Below are 22,736 nucleotides of genomic sequence, written 5' to 3' on the forward strand. Positions count from 1 at the left end.
GTGAATTTATTTTTTGAAGAATAAATTTTATTTTTTGGAATTACAATTTTACCGGTTTCTATTGAGAGAGAATTACTTTCCTACAGAAAGTAATAAATCATTTCTAGTTTTATTTTTATTCGTGATTGTTCAAGCTCACACTAGAAGCAATTCGTATTATGAGAATAACGGAAAAAATCATTCGGTTGGAAGTTAGGAATGTCTAGGATTTGTCTCGCACAAAGGAAAAATACTTTTCGGGAAAAAATTATTACTTTAAATATTACAAGCTGACTCGATTTTCAAAATTTTAATTTTTCATTATAGAAAACCGTTTCCTAGACCATATTTTTTCAACAAAAAATGCAAATTAAAATTGAGATAAATGTATTTATTTTTCATATGTTTCCATACTTGTTGAATTTTCATTTCCATAATAGAAAAGATGTAGAAGATTAAATTTGAGAAAAATATGTCTTTTTTTATAGAAAAAAGTTTGAAAAAAATTAAATCTATTAAACCTTACAAATCGGAATACCTGAGAGACACCCAGCGTAGTTGTAGGAAAATGTACAATATGCATGTAGTGTATCCCCACAAACTTTTATATTTTCTTGTTTTCCTATTACATAGCAAAAATGTATGTAAAAGTTAAAAAAAATAAAAACCTGCATCTTCCCTCCTCTGTCTCTCACTGTCTCTCTTTAATTTTTAATTTCGAATTTAGTCATCCAATGAGTTAAGGATTCCCTGCTGTGCTGTGGCTGTGGCTGTGGCGCTGTGAGTTTGTGCTTTCCCTCATCCATCCATCCATCCATCCATCCTCGCTCCTTACTGTCAAATCTTTGTTTCTTAGCCTTTTCCTCTTCTAACCCTAACTTTCCCCTCTCTCTTCTCTTCTACATTCCTTCTTTCATTTCATCATAGCATCGCATTCTTCCGTTTTAGATTTTCGATATGGTGGTTCAATCGCCGCATTCGCTCCAGAGTTCTGTCCCTACGCCTAATAACGGAACCAAAAGGGTCCAGATTCTGGTAAAAGAGAATGGTTCGGCTGTCACGGACAACGTCGCCGGACAACGGAGAGCCAGTGCCAGATTACAAGCCGCCAAACAGAAAGCTGAGATGGAGCTTTTGGCAAAGCGGAAACTGGAGCTTCTGAATGAAGATGTTGGACGTAGCACCAAAAAAGTTAATGTGGATGCTGAAAAGCTAAAGCCAAAGCTACAACCTGCTCAAACCGTGATCCAACAGCTTCCTGAGATTTCATCACTCCCTGCTGACCCTAAAATCAACAAGAAAGTGGCGAAAATGGTGGAACGAGCGGCCAAAATTGCAGAGGGGCTTGACGGTACCAATGCTCCCAATGTTGCCGAGAAAAGTGCACATATGAAGGTCAAGGAGACTATAAGGCTGTTCAACAAGCACTATCTTCACTTTGTTCAGGTCTGTCTCTATTTCTACTGATTTTTCGGTCTTCATGTCAGTTGAAACTTCACTACTCTGGTTTCGTTATATAATGTTTTGCACTGCATCCTGTTCATCATTTGAGATCGGTTAAGCAGATTTTATTCTTATACAATCTTTTCTAGTTCTTCATAGGAAGAGGAAAAGAGGTGCGGAGCAGCTAAAGTTGACAAGAAAGCCCTCAAGGCCAAGAAGAAGGCCAATGTAAGTTATTCTTGTCTTTGTTTTCAGTTGTACGGCTCATGATACTCAAGCTTTACGTTTGTGTATCTTTGTGATAACTTTTCTGACGTTGTTGCCTCTTCTACCTGTGACAATGGTGAAACATGGATTCTTTTTTTCTCTTTCAGTCATGCAATGTACTTCTTAATTTCATTGTTAATGTACAAACTATTTGCAGAGAGGAAGTGTTTCTGAGGCTGATGTTAAGGCCAAAGCTAAGCGACCTGACTTAAAGGCAATATCGAAGGCAAGTGAATGAAAATGTGCCGCATGTTCTTTTCAGTGTCTCAGACTTGTGCTTTTTGTCTATTTGGTTATTCTGTTTAAGAATTCATCATAGCTTTCATTTTCAGTTGTTCAAGGGTAAATTTATAAACTACCCACTTTCATCTTTTCTCCTCTAGTTTGTTGATTCAAATCATATTGGTGAGATGGGGTCATATGCTATGCTTCATTTGATGAAAAGCTGTCATAGCTCCTTATAAGAATAACATATTAATAATTCTTTTTATATTTTTCTCCCTTGAAATATCAATATGTATTTATTGGCTGTTTGGGTGAACTATGTTGAACTGTTCTGATGATTATGAATTTATGGTAACTCTGTAAAACATTCTCGATTCCATTTCTTATTCTTATTCTTATTCTTATATTTCTTTTTCTTTAAGTATGGTATTATGGTGTTAAATTAATACTGATTTTGATGTTACATGCCCTAATATTTTCTCAAAATTAAAACATTTGCAGATGATGGAGAGAAATGAGGTGCTTTATCCTGAGAAAAGGATAGGTAGCATTCCAGGTTGGTTGTGAGAGCTTATCCCAGTTGTGTTGTTTCATGCTGGTGTTAGTTGGCTAACGTGTGCTCTAATGGGCATTCCAGATCTTGTTTCATGAGTTTAAGAAATTATCCTCTAAGAAGTATTTAATGTATGGCAGGCATTGATGTTGGTCATCGGTTTTATTCTCGTGCTGAAATGGTTGCGGTTGGTTTTCATAGCCACTGGTTGAATGGTATTGATTATATGGGACAGTCCTACAAGAAAGGGGTAATACATTCAATTTTTTCCTGTGAATGGGTTTTAGTGATGTCTGCACTTTTTTAAAAGCTTTTTATTTATTTTTTCAATGGATGGCTCTTTGATTTAAAGATGCTCTATAACTGCATTATCATACCCTTTCTACCTTGTGCACTGCAAGTGTACTCTCAAGCCTGCCCAAAAATTGGATAGAATCCAGGTTGTGTAGGGGGTTTCCGCTGTTACTTTTGCTGTCATCAAGTGCTGATGGCTACCATTAAGAGCTGTTGTTGAGTAAAATATCCCTTAAGAGAAACATGTATGAACATGACTTGACATCTGAAAATATGGTCGCCTCTTGCCCCTCTTTTTCCTTTCGTACCAGTTCAAGGCTTTCAGTTTCCATCTTCGCTAGAATCATGTTTTATTAACACTGTAATTACCTTGCTTATTTTTTTTGTTTCCTTATTTATTTCTATTTAGACATTCTAGACAGCTTTCACTTTTCTGAATGAACTCTTTGGTGCATGCTCTTTAGGAGTCATTCGTTTGGATGTTTTCAATTGAGTGGGTTCTTTTGTTTTTGTTTGTCAAAGAATGAAACCATCGTGTCAATAACATTTACGGCACAACCAGCTCTGTTATGTTTTACATTTTTGTGGTTGGAAAACTGCAGGAGTATGAACACTATATATTCCCGCTTGCAGTAGCTATAGTTTTATCTGGCATGTATGAGGATGATTTAGATAATGCTGAAGATGTTGTTTACACTGGACAAGGAGGACATGACCTAACTGGTAATAAACGACAAATTCGAGATCAAGTTTTGGAACGTGGTAATCTGGCACTGAAGGTATGAATTTTAAGTTCTTATGGATTTACATTGTTTATATACTTGGATGGTTGTAGATTGTTGGAAACTACATATATTTGAAATTTTCTCATCGTACTCATGATAAAATATTTAAATAAAGCACAATGGCATGCTATCAATATAATTATGAAAATGGTTTGTCTTTTGTGCGTATTTATTTGAGACTAAATCACTATGTTGCTAGAATGAACGAAAAAGAATCACTATGTCGTTAGATGCTTGCTAATCGCAATTGTCATATCTTAGGTTCAAGATAAAAGTTCTTTTGTGCATGTGCACGCATGCATCTTGATGTTATGTTAATGTCAGAATGTCTTGTCTGGCATCTGATTATAGGTTTTAAATTCTGTTGCATTTTGAACTTTTTCAATGTTGGTAGTGTCTTGTATGACATCTCATTGGAAGTTGTCTGCTTACTTTCTGCCTGATTTTATTTATAGAACTGTGTGGACCTTGGGGTGACTGTCAGAGTAGTTCGAGGTCATGAATGTGCTAATAGTTACTCTGGGAAAGTTTATACATATGATGGATTGTACAAGGTAAGTTTCTGACAATTTATTCAGCTTGTCATTTTCTAACATTTTATTTGTTGGTTCAGGTTGCATGATATGTTTTCATTAAATTTATCATGTTATATGTTGTGACAAAAAAATAAATGGTAGTTTTACTTTTCCCATTGTCTGTATGAACTATGATGAATAAAACTAAAACCATATTCCTAATTCTTTGTGAATAATTTGAATGCATACGATAATATTATAGTTCCTTCTGCGATAAGAAACTGATCAAATATGGCAATTTTGGATAATTTTTTAATATGATTAACTTACCTTGGTGATTCCGTCATGGCTGAGTGAGTCTTGTATTCTTCAACACAAACATGCAGTTCTCTTGCCGTTCTTGGGAGAAAGAATGATTATTCCAAATATTTTTCTTTTGGTAAAAGCCAAAAGTTAAAGTGATTGGATGGCTTCATTTTGCTCAAAAGATTATGCAAACAAGTAGTTTGTTGCATGTCTTCTTGATGGGTGACAACAAGCTCTGCACCTATCTCATGTGCTATGGCTTAAATAACTGAATGTTGAGTGTTTTGCTTTGCTTTGCTTTGCTTTGCTTTTTACAATTTTTTCAGTTTTCAGGTTGATTTGTCTTTTTCCTTCTTGACATTGTAGCCTTGTGTTTTTATATCATGCAAGGCACGCATCTTTTTTCCTGTAATTTCTTAAATATTTAAAAACTAGATAATATTCTTTTAGTCTTACTCTTTTGGAAATTATCTTTTATAGTATTGGATGTGCCTTTAGTTTAGTGTTTTTTTTTTTAAATGTGTTAGTCTTTGTTGATTTGAGAAATTGATGCTTTTTACCTAGCGTTCAATAGGACACTATGCACTTCAATACCTGCTCCACATTTGCAGGTTGTTCACTACTGGGCAGAGAAGGGTATTTCTGGGTTCACTGTTTTCAAATATAGATTGAGGCGGCTTGAGGGGCAACCAACATTGACAACTAGCCAGGTTTACTATATATTTTATGATTTTGGTTGGCTACTTGCTCTAAAAGGCCATTTATCTTCAGACCCAATGTTATTTGAATTTCACTGAAGATAATGATTGTTCTGTTATACTTTCCCTGTAAATTGAATTTGCACATGCAAGTTTTGATGAAAGGAATTGTATGGTTTGTGATGGTATTTTTTAATTTATAAAGCCTGATAACTGGAGATGGGAATGTATCACATATTCTTGGCAGTGACTGCCTTTTAAAATGAGAATAAATCTGATATTTATTTATCCAAATAGAGTATGGAAGAAGTTTTAGTACAATGGTGTAATCGGTGAAATAGGACTCCAGAGTCTGGACTCTCTTTGGAGTTTTATTTTCAAATTTCTGATAAAACTGGGATTACTTTGCTTTCATGAGATCTGTAGATCTCAAAAGAATGATGCAAGAATTCCTGTTACAGGAATTTGGATTTTTCTGTTGGATCTAATTATTGTAATCATGTTTGTTCACTCTTATGATAGGTTCATTTTACCTATGGCCGTGTTCCCCAGTGTCCGTCAGAAATTCGCGGGTATTTGAAGAATTAAATATTATATAAAATAATTGCTTGCCATTAATCAATTTTTCTAGTCTTTCTCAGTTCGAATGTTTATTGGTTAAGGCTGGTGTGTGAGGACATAAGTGGTGGTCAAGAAGTGGTTCCTATTCCAGCTACTAATTTGGTTGATGATCCACCTGTTGCACCGACAGGCAAGCTTAACTTTCTAACTTGTTTCTTACTAATGTGTTTTCATGCACAATGAAATCAATAATATATTAGAGACATACTTTTGGTTATAAGTTCATACTAGTTCACCAATAACATATCTGATCTGCTTCTTCTCGTGAGTTTGATAGTCCATAGCTCATGGCCTTCTTCTAGTTCATTATTACTGATTTATCATCTTATGCTCCAAACCTGCCACACCATGTATGAGTGTAAATTTCACTCATTCTGTCTCCTGTTATCTCAAGATAAGTTCCTGTAGATCACTTTGCATGTAAATTGTTCATTGTTTCCCTTTGATAATCTTGTCTCGTCTACAAAACCTCATTTCTAAGGGACTTTTTCTCCTTTCTATTATCATTTGCTGGAAGAGGTCCATTGTTCACATGCTTAATTGTGTTGCACGTTTTTATGACAATCTATGTGAAATGGATTCTTCATTTTTCTTTTCTTTTTTTTTTTTGGCCAAATTCATTTTTCCTTGAGAAGTCATGTCTGATACATGTGTCTGAAACATATTGGACATGGATATGGGGGTATATACTTGGGAAACATTGAGCATTCACATACTAGTATCTAACACTCACTCGAGTCTGGATAACATAGCTAATAATGACACTCTTTTCTTCAGTTTTACTTATTGTTTCCCCTCCTTTTTTCCAACTTTATACTTTCTTTATAAAGATAGGTCCATTGATGCAATCTTATGCATGCATAATAAGTTACTAAAATTCATCCTGTTCCTGTGTTTTCAGGTTACCAGTATAGCAAGTCAATGAAATTTGCACGAAATATAAAGCTTCCTGCTAATGCTGCTGGATGTGATTGCAAGGGGCTTTGCTGGGATCCCAAAACTTGTGCATGTGCAAGGCTTAATGGTTCTGATTTTCCTTATGTGCACCGTGATGGTGGCAGGTAAAATCTTAGTAATAGGGAGGCTTAATGGCTTGTGCCGTACTCCTTTTTCTTATTGTTGAAGTTTATTGCTTTATTATGCTCCTGTTCCACTGCTTCAATTTCAGGTTAATTGAAGCCAAACATGTTGTTTTTGAATGTGGTCCAAAATGTGGCTGTGATCCAAGTTGTGTAAATCGTACATCTCAGAGAGGATTGAAATATCGACTTGAGGTTTCTTATTACTGCAAGAAAAACCACTCTGCTCGTTTTTGATTTGGTCCTCTGAGATTCTGGTTGAAATATTTCCAGATAAAATCTGACTTATGTGAATTGACAGGTCTTCCGTACTCCGAAGAAAGGATGGGCCGTTAGATCTTGGGATTTTATACCTGCTGGTGCCCCTGTTTGTGAATATATTGGAGTGCTCACGAGGACAGAAGAGCTGGATAATGTCTCTGAGAATAATTACATTTTTGACATTGATTGCTTGCAAACTATGAGGGGGCTCGGTGGCAGAGAGGTATGGTTAGTCTATTAGCATATAGTATTGCATTTTGCTTTCCATTTCAAGTTGTTGAGTATAATCTTTTTCTAACGAAACAGTGTTCTCTGATGTGTGATATTACTGCTCTGAAATCATATATAATTGTATTTATGCTGTTATTCTTTTCCTTGACAGAGGCGGCAACTAGATGCATCCTTGCCAATGATCCAGAACATGGACAAAATTGACGAACAGAGATCAGACAGTGTGCCAGAGTTCTGCATTGATGCTGCTTCTATTGGAAATGTTGCAAGATTTATCAATCATAGCTGTGAGCCTAACCTCTTTATCCAGTGTGTCCTGAGTGCACATCAAGATATTAAACTAGCTCGAGTAATGCTCTTTGCAGCAGACAGCATTCCTCCTTTGCAGGTGATTCCCCCTTATTTTGGTTTCTGTAGAAGTTCCTTTTAAATTTCATGGAAGGTATTTGGTACCAATTTCTGGATTTTAATGTAGTGTCTTTAGTATTGCTTCATAAATTCAGATAACGCTTGGAGCTTAAGTTATATATCTATTGGTCTTATTATGATCTACTTATATTTCCCTGTCGAGTGACTGGATAAAATTTTGATATTTTGGTTGTAGGAGCTGACGTATGACTATGGGTATGCCCTTGATAGCGTTCATGGTCCTGATGGGAAGGTAAAAAAGATGGCATGCTACTGTGGAGCAGAAGGCTGCAGGAAGCGCCTATTCTAGGTCCTGAAGTCGCTTTCATTTCTATCTGCCTGATTTTTTCATGTCAACTTTTCCTTACAAATGATGGGCAAACATGTAGGTTTTGTTGCGTTTTGTATATGGCCAGCTGTTGCTGGTTGTTACATCTGTCTTTTCTATGTTGTTGCAAGTGTAGAAATCTTGTATCCTATATGAGGAAGTACAGTATGTACTGATTCTAATAGGTCAGAGCTCAAGGGAATTTTAATGAAAAAAGAGAAAAAAACAACTTTTTTTGCTCAATCAATGTGGTTTATGTGGTGGATGTCTTGTTCTGGTTGCAAGTGTTTTGCGCGTTGATGATGCAGAATCTCGGACCCAAATCAAAACCCAAAAGATAGTTTTGTTGAATATGGATGAACAGTTCTTGGAAATAATCAGATCTGAAAAATGTCGATTGAAATAGAAGTAGAATGATACGGCGAGAGATGAGAGGATAAGGAGCAAGGAAGAAACAGAATTTAATTTCACCGAGAATTAAGCATAACTGATCTTTTCCCCTCACTCAGGCTAAAATACAGTAGCTGTTATTCTCAGCTGGCAAGGTTGCACAAAATGCACCGTGTAACAAATAATTTGCGCAAATTTTGAGTGGTTGATATCAAATTTTGTACTTTTTATTATAATTCTATCTTGTTGGATAATGTTAAGGTAAATTTGTTATCTTCATTTTATATGCTAAACATATGATTTTTGTAATTTTGAAGATGGTGTAGCGGAAGGAAAGATGGACTTGAAACTCATCTAGGAATGCTCAGTGCGGTAACATCTCTGCAGCATCTCTACAATGACCTTGAGTCACCAATTTGCCTCCATCAGCAATGGACACCTTGAGTTTACATTGATGATCCACCAGCAAGTTCAACTTCTTCACCAACTTAGCATCCAAAAAAATTATGGGTGCTACTAGAATCCACCGGCATGATTGCCCAACTGGTTCCAAGTTGAGCTGCAATTCTCATTGTGTTGTTGCCTTAAGAACCTTGCATTGCATGAAGTGACAAAATGGGTGTAGATCTCTCCCTCTGGATCAGTAGCCTAAGATTTCCTGGCAATCTTGGAATTCCTCACCCTCACTTTCTGACAAAGGTTCCATCAACAATTGATATGATTGGGACATCATGCACTTATGACTAGGTCCATACTTAGCTCCATACCAAAAGCATAGGCCCTTTTTCCTCCTATCTTCCATGTCAGCTTGTGAAAGGGCTCAATTAGTGGACTTCTGGCCACTCGTTCCCACAAAAGAGCTTCTGGGAATAGAAGTGGACATTGGTGCAAGATTGGTTTTGACAGTGGGAAACAAAGATGGAGGTCGGGGTTGTCCCCTTATGCCCACTGGAGCTAGTTTTCTACTAGAATTAGACAAAATAGTCTCAACCTGTCTAGCAACCAAATCACCCTCTACCAAGGACTTAGGCTTGAATAGTTGGAAGCATTGTCTTATCTCAAGCTTAAGGTTACTAGTAAAGATGTTTAAAGCATATGTTTCAGGAAGATAAAGTTGATTGGGAAAACTCAACTGCTTCAAAGAGACCAATTCTGCCATGGGGTCCCTAAAAGAACTAGATCCAAACCTTTCTTTGAGGCTACGAGCATAATTGTCCCAAGACAACAAATGAAAACCTTATTGTCTTTGAGCATAAAAGTGATGCCAATTGAGTGCCTTCCATTCTAAGTGCAACATCATAGCCCATGCCTTAACACTATCAACCACACCCTTAGTTTCACAATATTGCTCCAGCTTTGACCACCACCCTCTAAAATCTATACCATCAAACCTTGGACAGTCCAACTTATAAGAGCGCCCAGATCCATCAATGAGACTTCCACAAGTGTCCCAGTGTTGCCCAGGTCCCCCATAGGAGAAGCAATCGAAGTGTCTCTAGGAGGGAAGCCTGGTGGAGGACTTCCTAGAATGCTCTTACCTCGGTCCTAGGAAGAACCAGTAATAACAGCTACAAATGGAAAGTGTCCCAAGTACTACACAAACAAGCTCTACAATTCAGACTTGATTTTCCCATGAAAATCTTCCCTGAGCTCCTTCAATTGGTTGTCGATCTTGGTGTCCCATTGAGATAACTCAACTTGGAGTTGAGCAACCTCCTACTGCAAGTGACCAACCTTTTTCTGCAATCTGGTCGTTACCCTTTCACTAGCCATGGCGAATCAACTAGCTCTGATACCTTTAATACGGTCGTTTCAAGAAAAAGAAGAAAATAGAAGGAAACAAGAGAAGAGAGGAGAGGGAACAAGGAAGAAACATAATTCAATTTCACCAAGAATTACGCATAACTGGTTTTTCCTCCTCACTCAGCCTAAAAGGAAAACAACCAACACTATTTCATGGTAGTTACAACAATCGTTATTCACAGCTGGCAAGGATGCACAAAACACAGTGTAATTAAGGGCATAAAACGTACAGTTCAACTAAAGTCTGAACTCACTGTTATCACAATTTATTCCCCCTCAAATTGAAACGTATACTAACAATAATAATAACAACGGTCATAATTTTATTTTAAATTCTAACAGAATTACAAATCCTTCTATAACATAGAAAAAGTATTTTTTACAGGTTTCTTAGAATCCAAATAAGGTGCTGCTGATTCTTGAATATAAACACTTGAAACTTTGGAAAACTAAAGAGATTAAAATATAAGGTAATTAAAATCTGAAAATAATGAAATAAAGATGGAAAACAATGGAAAGATGAAAATGAAATAGAGTATGGATTATGTTAGATAATGCACAATTGATGTCCACCAGGAAGTTTTTGGAATAAGGATTCCAACAAATTTAAATAATACAGCCCTTCACAAAGTAAATTATTTTGGCAAATTCAAAGTTTGAATACTTCAACTCCAATCCTAAAACAAATCGAGAAGAAGAACCTTCTAATAAAATACAAGAATGAAATCTTGTAAATAAACTCTCTATGAGTAATTTTATTGAAAGAAAAATAATAATTGTATACACCTAAGACCCAACCATGCCTTCCCAGTTACAATTAAAAGCAATTTCTAAAATCCTAAAAGTGTTAGTGAAATTAAGTCACGTGTCAGTGAATTTTACTTAAAACTTTTTTTTACCAACTTACATTACAAGAAAGCTAAAAATTTAAAAATAACTAGTAAAATAAGAATTAGTATTTGGTATATTGGTAGTGTTTTTATTTATTTATTTCACAGCAGCCTTAAAAATTTATCTAAAAATATTTATTTATTTTTAATATTTTTCTATACCCCTATAAAATACTTGTCGACTTCTAACCCTACTTGTAGAGTCTAAAAACTCCATTAATAGTGTACCAAATATTTTTCCATAAAATAATAAAATAAAAGCCTTAATTGAAAGGTAAGAAATGAGCAAGTACAATGACTTTTACTAAGGTGGCAAGTTGGCTTGCAGAATGATTCCTAGGGCCATTTGGCTAAGACTTCTGATCATCTATCTAATTGACCAATTAAACTTTTTGGGGGAGAAGCTTTTCTAGTAAGCTTAAAATAAGGATTATTCCTTATATGAATTACTTAATTTAACGAATTTCTAAATCTCAGTCTTTGATTTGGACAACAATTTTTCAAACTTGATTTCCACCCTAATTACCCTCTGTAATTGATCAATTAAACTTTTAAGAGGAAGAAGCTTTTTTACGATGCTTCAAATAAGAATTCTTTCTTATTTGAATTACCCAATTTAATGACTTTTGTAATCTTAGTCCTTGATTTGGACAGCAGTTTTTCAAACTTGATTTCCATCCTTATTCGAATTGCCCTATTGAAAACTTGACTAGCTTTTTTAAACTAAGTATTGGACAAGAGAGATAAGTTTACTTTCAATTGCTTGGAACATGATTTAGTAATGAGACCTTAAGGAAAAATTTGTTCATAGTCTTTGACTTGACTAGATGAGATGTTTGAGCACACATCATTCCTCCTTCCTTGAAAGGATACGTATATTTTATTCATATAGTACACTTTATACATTTTCATTTTAGTTATTACCTCTAGTTTATTATACACATTAATTAATAGAATTAATTAGTCTACAATCAAGAATAAGAAATTATCTAGTATCATTCAAAATTTATAAGTTTTTCAATTCTATGTACTTATTCAATATGTACAACTAGTAACTGGTTACCTAATTATAGTCCAAGCACCATGCAATTACACAAAATAGAAACAAAATTGAACAAGGCGAAAAAGTTAAAATAAACACACAAACTAACATAAAAGCAAGAAAAATAAAACACATACTATTATGTGCACCCCCCACACTTAAACTACACATTGTCCCCAATGTGTCCCAAGAAAAAAGATAGGAAGTTACCGGACTTCCCTAAAATGGAGCATTAGACTAGTTCGGGGGTCCACCTCCTCATTGAAGCTCAAAATTTGTGTAGTCTTTCAGGGTAATTCGCTGCACATAAGACAAATACACAAACAACAACAAAAACAACCCAACACAATATGAAAAATAAAAATAACAAGAAATAAATCCAGAAGTATTTATTAGTTTACATGCCGCATAAAAAAAGAAAATAAAATGCAAAGGCATGTAACTAATCAGAGTCATCCTCGGGACCCTCACTCTATCCCTTAATTCCCTTGCTTTTGGCCCTCACAGTCGACCTTGCAAAAAACATCTCAGGTTGGTTACTTGGCTCACAGATGATGGGTTCCCCGTGGGTTACTACGCAGATGCAAAAGTTCCCTCGAAGTTTCTGTGTTAGGGTATGAAATCATCATCCTCCGTCACCTCGTCACCTCGCCATCTTCTTCTTCTTCGATTTCCTCTTCTTGTTCCTTCCTGACTGTATTGCCCTCCAGTTAATCGCTTGATCGTTCGGGCCATTGTAAGCTCTATGTCTTCTGACTTGTCATGAAAGTGTCCAAGAATGGTTTCATGGCCTCCAGTAATCTCATGTTGTAGCGCACATCTGTTCTGAGCTTATGTTCTCACCGCTTAGGCTCCTCATTGGTCTTCTTTTTTGTGCTTTTCTTCTTCACCGCTGGAGGCACTTCCATTTTCTATTTACGTCGCTAGTTCTATTCCTTTATTTTCTTCCTGTGCAATTTCTGGAAATTATGGAGTAGGGTATCTCCAATAATGCTCATAGTCGGATGATGAAATTGTTCAGTGGCTCCCATCACCACTCCAGCTCGACGGCATAAGTCAGTAATCAGATGAGGAAAATAGATTCTAACCTTCATGTTCGATATACAGATTTTGATCTCCTTGTTTACCCACTTCCCAAGGCTAACTCTCTTTCGCTGCAAAATACAGTACAAAAATCAGCTCAGAACATATTAACAATATTAGTGTTAAACAGTGGTGAGATAAGAGTACATATAAATTGCATCCACATCTTAGCAAAAGGAAACATGATAGCTTGTTTAAAAGGTAAGAGGTAATTATTATACCCTTCACGCTTTCATTCACCCCTACCCTCTGTTAAAAATGTTTAACCGTCGTTTATATCAACATTAGTAAAATTCTAGAGGTCCAAAGTAGACAAATTGTTGTAACGTAATATGGCACGCCATAATAATCACTAACTGCTTAAAGGGAGATATTGTAACACTCCTAACCTGTATCCGTCGCTAAAATAGGGTTACAGAGTATTACCGATAAGTCAGAAACATTAAAAATTTTTAACATTTAATAACATAAATCATAACATAAACTAATCAATAACATGCATATTGTCCCTGAATCGAGCCCTCGAGGCCCTAAAATTAACTTAGAATCAATTCGGGACTAATTTGAAAAATTTTGAAAAGTCTTGGAAAAAGTCACAAAAATTTGAAAACAGGGGTCACACAAGCATGTGGTAAAGTCATGTGCCTCACACGGTTGAGACACACGCCCGTGTCTCAGGCCGTGTAACACTCGAAATAGGGACACACGACCGTGTCCCAGCCCGTGTCCTCACCCATGTAACTCTCTGAGTAAGGTTACACAGTCGTGTCACACGCCCATGTGCCAGGTCGTGTAACTTTCGAAATTGCCTTGCATGCCTATGTGCCAGGCCATGTAACTCACTAACTTGTAAACAAAAGAACCTACAGATGACACACGGCCGTGTCGCCAAGCCGTGTGTCTAACATTACTGAGTCACATGCTCGTGTGGACCTAAAATGTACCAAAAAAATCAAGCCATTTCCAAACCATTCCATACATGACCTTACCACCCATTTATACACACTATATATAAGCCTAAGCATCTTCAAACACACATTAATATACCATTTCAAAATCCCAATTCAATCAACCAATATGCCATACAGGGCACCTCAACATATACCAAAATATAACCTACCTAAACATGTCCATATGCCTAATTCCATGCATACAATTCTAGGCCATTTAAGTATTTAAACATTCCTCACTTGACTATTTCCAAAACACACAAAACATACCATAACAAACCATTACCAAGACATTACAAACTTACCAAAAGAACGTTATATACATGCATTTATAAGTGACCAAAATGACTTACTTGAGTAAGCATTATAAGCCCATCAACAATCCACAACATCCAAGCACAAAACATACCAAGATATCATTTTAGATGTTCATCAAAAACACTATTTTAAAACACCCTATACATGGCATTATAACCTTGGTCAAAACATTCAAAAACTACCAATATATTTACTGGATAGTGCGATAGATCTACGATGAGTTTCCAAATCGATCGAGCTTCCGATAATCTATAAAGCAAAGGAAAAATAACTACGTAAGCATTAAATGCTTAGTAAGTTCGTATAAACAAAACTCAACTTAACAGATCAATTACGTAATATAAATTTAAGCATAAAAGCAACCATAACCATAAGCTTGATATAAGCCTAACAACAACATCAAACTCACATGTTATTCCACTTCTTCATATATATTTAAATTCATCCATAGAATATGTGATTTATCATGTTTAAACATAACATTTTGCACCATCAATGTTCCATATTGTTATGATTCAATACAATTGCATACTAACCTTTCTGTTCACTTTCCTTGCCCATTGAACCATTTAGAATTACAACGGATACACGGGAGAGCTTACACAAAGTGCGCCTGTACATATAACCATAACATTTCTTTTACATCGTTGCTCACACGAGCTGTGAAATGGGCCTACTCACATGAGCTGTGGGTTGGAATGTAAGCTACACGATGTTGTTCACACGAGCTATAGAGTATCCACAACAAATGCAGGACCTCAGCCATCAGTAGGACATTCAACATCAGCACCCAAAACATGAAATCCCTAATGACATATCATTTGTATCCTAAGAATTCCTAAGGGTCAACTGGGACACGTTATCCATCAATTCTTCATAACATTGATATGTTCATATATTGATTCATTTGTAATATAATTAACATAATAACAATCAATGTAATTATCTTTAATATGATAATCGTTCATACGAACTTACCTCGACAACTAGAGCATAGAAATATGATCAAGCTAATTCGTAACTTTAGCCTTTCTTCGATTTATATTCGGTTAAGGTTTATCTTGATCTAAATAGATAATTATATTCAATTAAGTATTTCAATTAACCTCAAACATTCAATTCAATCTATACATTTATGCATAATTACCATTTTGCCCCTAATATTTTAACTTTTCACAATTTAGTCCTTAAGCTTATAACTTAAAATCTAACCATTCCAATCAAATTCCATGTTAACCAAACATGCAAGGAACCTTGAAACTACTTAAATTTATCACCTTTTCACAATAAAACCCTATAATTTATACCTTTAACATTTTAGACCCTAAATCATTAAAAACGAGGCTCAGAATCACTTACATGCATACACCCAAGCTAGCCGAACTCAAGAGCCCTAAAAATGGCTTTCTTTCCTTGAAATTTCAGTGGAGACAATTAGAAGAAGATGAAGTTAACCTTTATTTTATTTAATTTATGTTTAATTTACCATTTATCATTTTAACCTTTAAAAACCTCCAAAATTTCAATAAAACATGCCATGCACATCCACTAACCTTATGAATGGTATAATTGCCATTTAAGTCCAATTAGTCCCATTTCCATAGTCATTTAGCCCTTTTAACTAATAGAACTCCAGTTTTTCACCTTTTACGATTTAGTTCTTTTTACTTAATTAATCAAGCAAAAATCAAAATTTCTTCACGAAATTTTAATACGACCTTACTATAATTCCATAGAAATTAAAATAATAATAAAGTAATAATTTACTCGTCAGATTTGTGGTCTCGAAACCACTGTTTCGATGTTACTGAAAACGGGTTGTTACAAATATCGACTTTATTGTGTCGAACATACACCTTGTTCATTTTAGAAATTTTTAAATTGGAGTAAAACTCCAAAACTACTAGTATTACTGTAGGTGTAGCTGGCACCATAGCAAGATTCATCCATCGATAAAACTGAACCAAATCCCAAATTCCTTCGCAATCCGAGGCGAAAGGGTCAAAGCCTCTTTCAAGGATAAAATTCATTCCTTGAATGTTTGAGAAATAGGCTTCGGTCTCTTTCGACTTAAACTTATCTGAAACATACTTCGATATCGGAGGTGGTTCGGGTTGGGATTTCCCTCATTTTTTCATTCTATAGGGCATGTTTATCAACCTTTAAAAAAAGCTAACTATCAAGTATGTACTAGCCAACTAAGCACAACCAATCAACACTAAAACCAAAATAAGATAGTAAAAATAAAAATAATAAATATGAAAAAAATAGCAAATGCAAACAAAAGGAAGAAAAAGGAAACTTGAACTGTGTTAGTTGTGATGAATTTTTTGTATGAGGCAACAAAGTTTTGTGTTCCCCAAGCTAAAAGATGAGAATACCTGTAAAAAAAAGAAAACTTACCAAAAATAAAGCAAAAAAAAAGAGAAATTACAAAGAAAAACAGAGAAGATTGAGAGAAAATAAAGAGGGGAAAGTGTTTTACAGAATTTAGGGTTCAAAATTTGGGGAAAATAAAGAGAATGGGGTGTTTGGAGGCTTAAAAAGCCTCCAAAACGCGCAAACTATGATACCTGAAACTAGGTATCGCTTGACCCGACATGGATATCGCGATACCTAGGGTTGGATATTGCGATAAACCCTTTTTTTAGACCCTTCACATTACATTCTATCTGACCTATCGCAATACCAAGGGTTGGGTATCGCGATACAACTGTTTAAAACCAAAATTTTAACTTTTGAAATTCTAGGGGTATCGCGATATCAGGGGTTCGATATTGTGATAACCAAAATATTTTTGGCCCCTATTGAAATTGTTTTAGAAATTGTGATATCCCTTATTGAGCATCGCGATTTCACTGAACAGACCCCAAAACTTTTACAAAATCATCAAATTTTCTTCTCAATCATCAAATTTATATTCTAGCAAGTCTAAAAGGCAAACAAATACTAATTAAAATCCTACACTACATGCAAAAACACTTGGAGTTCATGCTCAAAACATTTAATTATTTACAAAATTTTGGGTTTCCTTGCCACATGTGGAAAATTAAAAATGCAACTTGGGGCGGTCAATCACACCCCTGAAATGATGTTTCATCGGTGTCTTCAACACTTGGATATGCCTTCTGTTCAATGTGCGACTAAGGCCTCCTAAGAATTGTAATGTCTTCCTTATCCTCATTCGCTTCCGGATTCTCTTTCATGGTGCACGAACACCTGAAAAACTACATCATTCCATAAAAGTTGTAAATTTGTTAGCACAATAAGGTCTCATCTCATTTACCTCCCTTGTGATGGCAACACCTCTTTAGACTTAGGTTCGGGCTCAACACATTTGATAACTTCAATCTCTCCCTCAATTTTCATAGTCAACTCACCCTTCCTACATCTACAGTAGCTCTAGATGTGGCCAAGATAGGTCTCCCTAAGAGAATAGAGATTTCGAGATCCTTCTCAAAGTCTAGCACGATAAATTCAATGGAAAAATAAATTGTGTAACTCTCACTAGCACGTCCTTAATGACTCCCTTGGGACATACCAAAGATCGGTCGGCAAATTGCAAGGTGACTGTTGTTTCCTTAAGCTCTCCCAAACCTAATCTCCTATAGATAGACAATGACATGAGGTTAATGCTTGCCCCTATGTCACATAAGGCTTTCCCGAAACTAACTTTGTCTACCTCTATTGGGATGGTAAAGCTACTGGGATCCTTGAGCTTGGGAGGAACTCTTCTTAACATTACTGCGTTGCATTCCTCATTAAGAGAGATTTGCTCTCTTCTCACTATTTTTTCCTACGAGACATACCATCCCTAAAGAATTTGGCATATTTGGGTATTTTCTCAAGGAGCTCTAACAAGGGGAGGTTCACATTCAAGGCCTTAAGCATATTAAGGAATTGCATGAACTCATCACTCTTTTTCTTCTTCTACTCTTCTAGACGTGAAAAAAATGGTATGGGCTTTAGGCTTAGTGGTGGTGATAGAACGATTCTATCCTCTGGTTCAACTTGTCTAGGCTCTCTCTCAAGTCTTACCTTTTCTCCCATCCCATCTCCAACACTAGGAGTATGTGTGCTCTCATCCTTCTCACTAACTTCTTTCTCCTATCAATTTGATTGGATAGGTTCCTTAACCACAGCCACAGATCTAAGGGTGATTTCCTTGGCATGTTCCTTCCCTTCACTCTTCAAATTAGGTTCAGTATTACTGCTATGGTAGAGGCTAAGTTATTTTACAACAATTGCAAGACTTGGTCAATTGGCGCACATCAGCTTGCACTACATGCAAGCCTTGCTTTACCTTACTTATCTTAATTCAGAATGGAGGGTCACTACTATAGGTTGATTTTCTTTCTTGATCTTTGGGTGCCCTAAAAGGTAATGGAGGTTGATACGGTGCATTTGGTTTTGAAGGATTAAGGTTTTGGTTCCCTTGATTGGGAGGTCCCCCTTGGTTTCCTCCCCACCTAAAGTTAGGATGATCATGCCATCTCAGATTATTGGTGTTGGAGTAAGGGTTATATCTTTTATTCCCTACATAGTTAACCTCCATATGTTTTCCCTTATCATCGTGTCATGCAATAAAATAGGTAAGATTGGGTTGGTTTTGGACTTGCACATTGGTCGGACTTGTCTCCAATTGATTAAGCCTTTCGAGGATTTGTTGATACTTGTCTTTGCTACCAACAACGTTCACTGCCGATTTTTTGGCCTGATATGTGAATTGCTCAGCCAGTTAAATGTAAGAGTTCATCGCCATATCCTCGATAAGTTGACAAGCCTTGGCATATGTCCTGACATGAATGCTCCCACAGACACTCCGTCAAGACTAGAGTGTAAGTTTCCGTCAAGCCCATTATAGAAGACTTGAAGTTGCAACCAATCTTGTAAGCCATGATATGGACACTTGCGTAGCATTAGCTCAAAGTGCTCCCATGCTTTGTATAAAGACTTTCTTTCCAATTTCCAAAAATTTGTAATATTCATATTAAGCTTCATTGTCTTGCTCGGGGGAAAGTACTTTGCCAAAAATTTGCTCGCTAGCTTGTCCCAATTATTGATGGAATCAACCGGTTGTGAATCTAACCACATAAAAGCATCATTAGTAAAAGAAACAGGGAATAACCGAAGATGGATACTGTCACTGGATACCCCATTATATTTAAAGGTATCACAAATGGTTAGAAATATCTTAAGATGTTGGTTTGAATCTTCATTTATTGACCATTGAAAATAAATGTTCACTTGTTTCATTTAGATCATTGCCAGTTTGATTTTGAAGTTATTAGCATTAATCACTGGGAAATTAATGCTACTTCGAATAATATCCAAGTTTGGCATTACGTAGTAGCTCAAAGTTCGTTGCTCTATGGGTAGGTGTGGTTGTGGAATTTCTATTTGTGGATCTTCAGTAGACTGCTCTTTTTGTGGAGGTAGGACGTCTCTAGGATGTTTCTCCCTCCTCGCGTGTGTGATGATACATTCCGATTTCAACTCAAATGATAAGACATTGTTATCGGTCTGAGTCATATAACGCCTCCTACAAGCACAAGAGAGTGAAAAAAAACCAAAAATTACAAATGAAATAAATACAAATAAAAACAAAGTTGTATCTATAAATCCTACTTTTGCTCCTTATTTCTACTTAACATGTACACTAAGAATTACTTAATCTTACATCGTCTCCTTGGTAGTAACGCCAACAAATTTGACTGCATTCACACATGCACATAAAATAAACGATTTTATAAAACAATTTTATAAGTTCGGTTTTACTGCAAGCGTATAGATCAGTTGTAATATTTGTAATGTTATAATGGAATACCAGAGTATTCCAAGGATCGAACCCAAAAGAGATGGTGATTGAGCAATAAATAGCAAACACGATGGAGTCTAAACGGTTACTGATATGATTTTATAGTACGACAAGCCATAACAAGAAATTTCTGCAAGAAAATTAAATATGCTAATCTAGGGACTAAATTGCAAAGAGTATGAAACTAAGAAATTAACCAAATAAATGACTAGCGGTGGTTGGTCGATTTTGATGTGGTTCATCGATCCTCGAACAAGGTACTTAAATTGCTTAAATTACTAAGTGGCTCTATTTTATTTCGATCTTAATTTTACTGATTTAGACAAATTAATCTGATTTATCTCTCGATCTCACCGGTCAATACAGGACTAGTGAACAGGTGCGCAACAAAATTACCTCTCGGTCTCACTTGCCTAAATAATCCCTTAGGGGCATCATGTTGGATCTAGTGCCTCGAGTATAGTATTTTCGTTTGTAAACTTGTAAATTTTCTGAACTTGTTGATTAATAAAATTAGAAATAATGGAAAAATTAACCCCTAATGTTTAGGTGTTAGATCACTTTGTCCCTTAATGGTTTTTTGGAGCACGTTCATACATAACCTTTGTTTTTTTGGTCAAATTGGTCATTTTTTAACGATCTTGCTAACATGGCCTTTTAAGGGACTAACAGTGTTGGCGTGTAAATTTTTTTCCACCTAGGCATCACACGTATGTAAATGCTAACATGACATATAAGACAAAATAATGTCACGTCAGTAAACAAATTTAAACTTAGAAAATAATTAAAATTAAAAAACATTTAAAACCCTTAACTAACACACACATGGGCAAAATTAAAAGAAATTAGCAGCTCCTAAATAAATAACCCTAAATCTCAAATCCTCTCCCTCTCCGTTGAAATTCTTTAAAAATTGAATATTGAAATTTAGTGGGCTTGTAAAAGAATCGAAAATATTGTTTGAAAATAAGTGATTGGAAGCCATCAATGGAGAAGTTACTTTATTCGAAGCTGGTTTCATCATCACGAGGGGAGTTCGTTTATGATGAAGAGAAAAGAAGATGTTTTTGTAACAAGTTAGCTCCGAGAGAGACATCATGGAGCAATTTAAACCCAAGAAGAAGGTATTATGGTTGCTCAGATTTTTGTCTAAGCATATATTTAGCTAATTTGTTTTAGGGTTCATAAAAAATTGGGAATTTTTTTATTTTTTGATTATTGTGCCAGCTGGACTAAATTGGTGCTACAATTCATCATAGCATTAGAATTAAGATTGGGGTAGTCACTGTATATTTAGCCGATTTTTTTTAGGGTTCATAAGAAATTGAAGATTTTTTTTTTATTTGGATATTGATGAAATATTTCTTTCTCATGCATGAATATTAGAGTAGTCACGGTATATGAACTCAGTTGTGGATATTTTATTTTTCTTAAATAGCGTTACTAGATTACGGAGTTGACAAGTATGACATTGGAACTTCATTTGGTCATTTTGGGATAGGTGTTGATGATGTAAGCTCAAACATTGGCCTCTATGAATTGTGTTAGGTTTTCCATTTTTAACAAAATGACTGTTCTTGTATTTTGGAAATGCTCGGTAAATCTGAAATGGGGATGTAGAAATTGTGTCATCTTACAATTTTGTATGTAGAAAGACGGATGAATTTCTCATGGAATTATGATATGTGTAAAAAAGTAATTGGGATTTTCTACATATACAAAATTGTAGATGGGTAAATTTTATTTTTTTTGATTATTGTGTCGGCTGGACTAAATTGGGTTGTAGAGTTTATATAAAAAAAAGTCAACTTTTTTTGTGTGAAATATAGGTTGGTGGATGCGGATTTTTTAAGTGGTATGATGATAAGGTGTGTAACAGGGTGAATGAAGTAATACGTGAATTACGTGATAGCGAAAGAAACCTTGCAAAAGAGAATACGAGACTTAGGAAGTAAATAATGAAGTGTGGAAGTGGTGAGATGTTTGAGAGTTGTAGTAGAAGCAGCAATGTTAAGATGTCTGAGAGTGGTAGTGTGCAAAATGTGGGTGAGGACAACCAAACAAAATAGGTGAATCATGATGTTGTGGATAACATTGAATTAAACACAAATATTAAGAGTTTGAAACAAAAATGTAAATCGCTCAAGAAAGAGTAAGATTTTTATAAGGAAATGTTTCTTTGCAATGTATTGCTTATCTTATTTGTCATATTATTTAGGAATGTTATAATTTGACCCATTTATATGTACTAAATTTTTGGGGATTGCAAAAAATTTAATGTTTTTTTAGGCTTTGGTAGCCTTAAGGGAACCTTTTTAATGTTGTGGATTATTGTTGGATCATTAGTTGTTTAATGAATAGTCTATCCGTAATATGGATGATAGTGTTACATGAAGAAAACCATTAGATTAAAAATTCCAGAAACAAAGTCTTCTAAGATGGTTTTGGG

At 35.4% G+C, this 22,736-nt stretch overlaps 1 protein-coding gene across 2 annotated transcripts; it reads left to right on the forward strand.

Annotated features, from left to right (window-relative positions):
• Positions 1–523: 523 nt before the first annotated feature.
• On the forward strand, positions 524–8,236 carry LOC107948568 (histone-lysine N-methyltransferase, H3 lysine-9 specific SUVH4). Of its 2 annotated transcripts, none has more exons than XM_016883168.2 (15): positions 524–1,425; positions 1,582–1,650; positions 1,847–1,915; positions 2,416–2,470; positions 2,608–2,717; positions 3,364–3,540; positions 4,002–4,100; positions 4,979–5,077; positions 5,588–5,637; positions 5,728–5,816; positions 6,588–6,747; positions 6,855–6,960; positions 7,067–7,249; positions 7,409–7,645; positions 7,862–8,236. In XM_016883168.2, exons 1-15 carry the CDS (start codon positions 937–939, stop codon positions 7,973–7,975), a joined length of 2,106 nt encoding a protein of 701 aa, XP_016738657.2. In that variant the 5' UTR covers positions 524–936; the 3' UTR covers positions 7,976–8,236. The 2 variants fall into 2 exon arrangements, with proteins under 2 accessions (XP_016738657.2, XP_016738647.2); XM_016883158.2 differs by having other exon boundaries at positions 539–1,425; positions 5,707–5,816.
• Positions 8,237–22,736: the final 14,500 nt, after the last annotated feature.

This window comes from Gossypium hirsutum, chromosome D04, assembly GCF_007990345.1.
Source record: "Gossypium hirsutum isolate 1008001.06 chromosome D04, Gossypium_hirsutum_v2.1, whole genome shotgun sequence".
Lineage (NCBI taxonomy): Eukaryota > Viridiplantae > Streptophyta > Magnoliopsida > Malvales > Malvaceae > Gossypium > Gossypium hirsutum.

Excerpts from the sequence above, each read along its gene's own strand:
- LOC107948568 (XM_016883158.2), top strand. The coding sequence starts at position 937 with ATGGTGGTTCAATCGCCGCATTCGCTCCAGAGTTCTGTCCCTACGCCT. Across the intron at positions 5,078-5,587 it reads CAACATTGACAACTAGCCAG|GTTCATTTTACCTATGGCCG; the intron begins GTTTACTATATA and ends CTCTTATGATAG. Across the intron at positions 7,250-7,408 it reads GGGGGCTCGGTGGCAGAGAG|AGGCGGCAACTAGATGCATC; the intron begins GTATGGTTAGTC and ends TTTCCTTGACAG.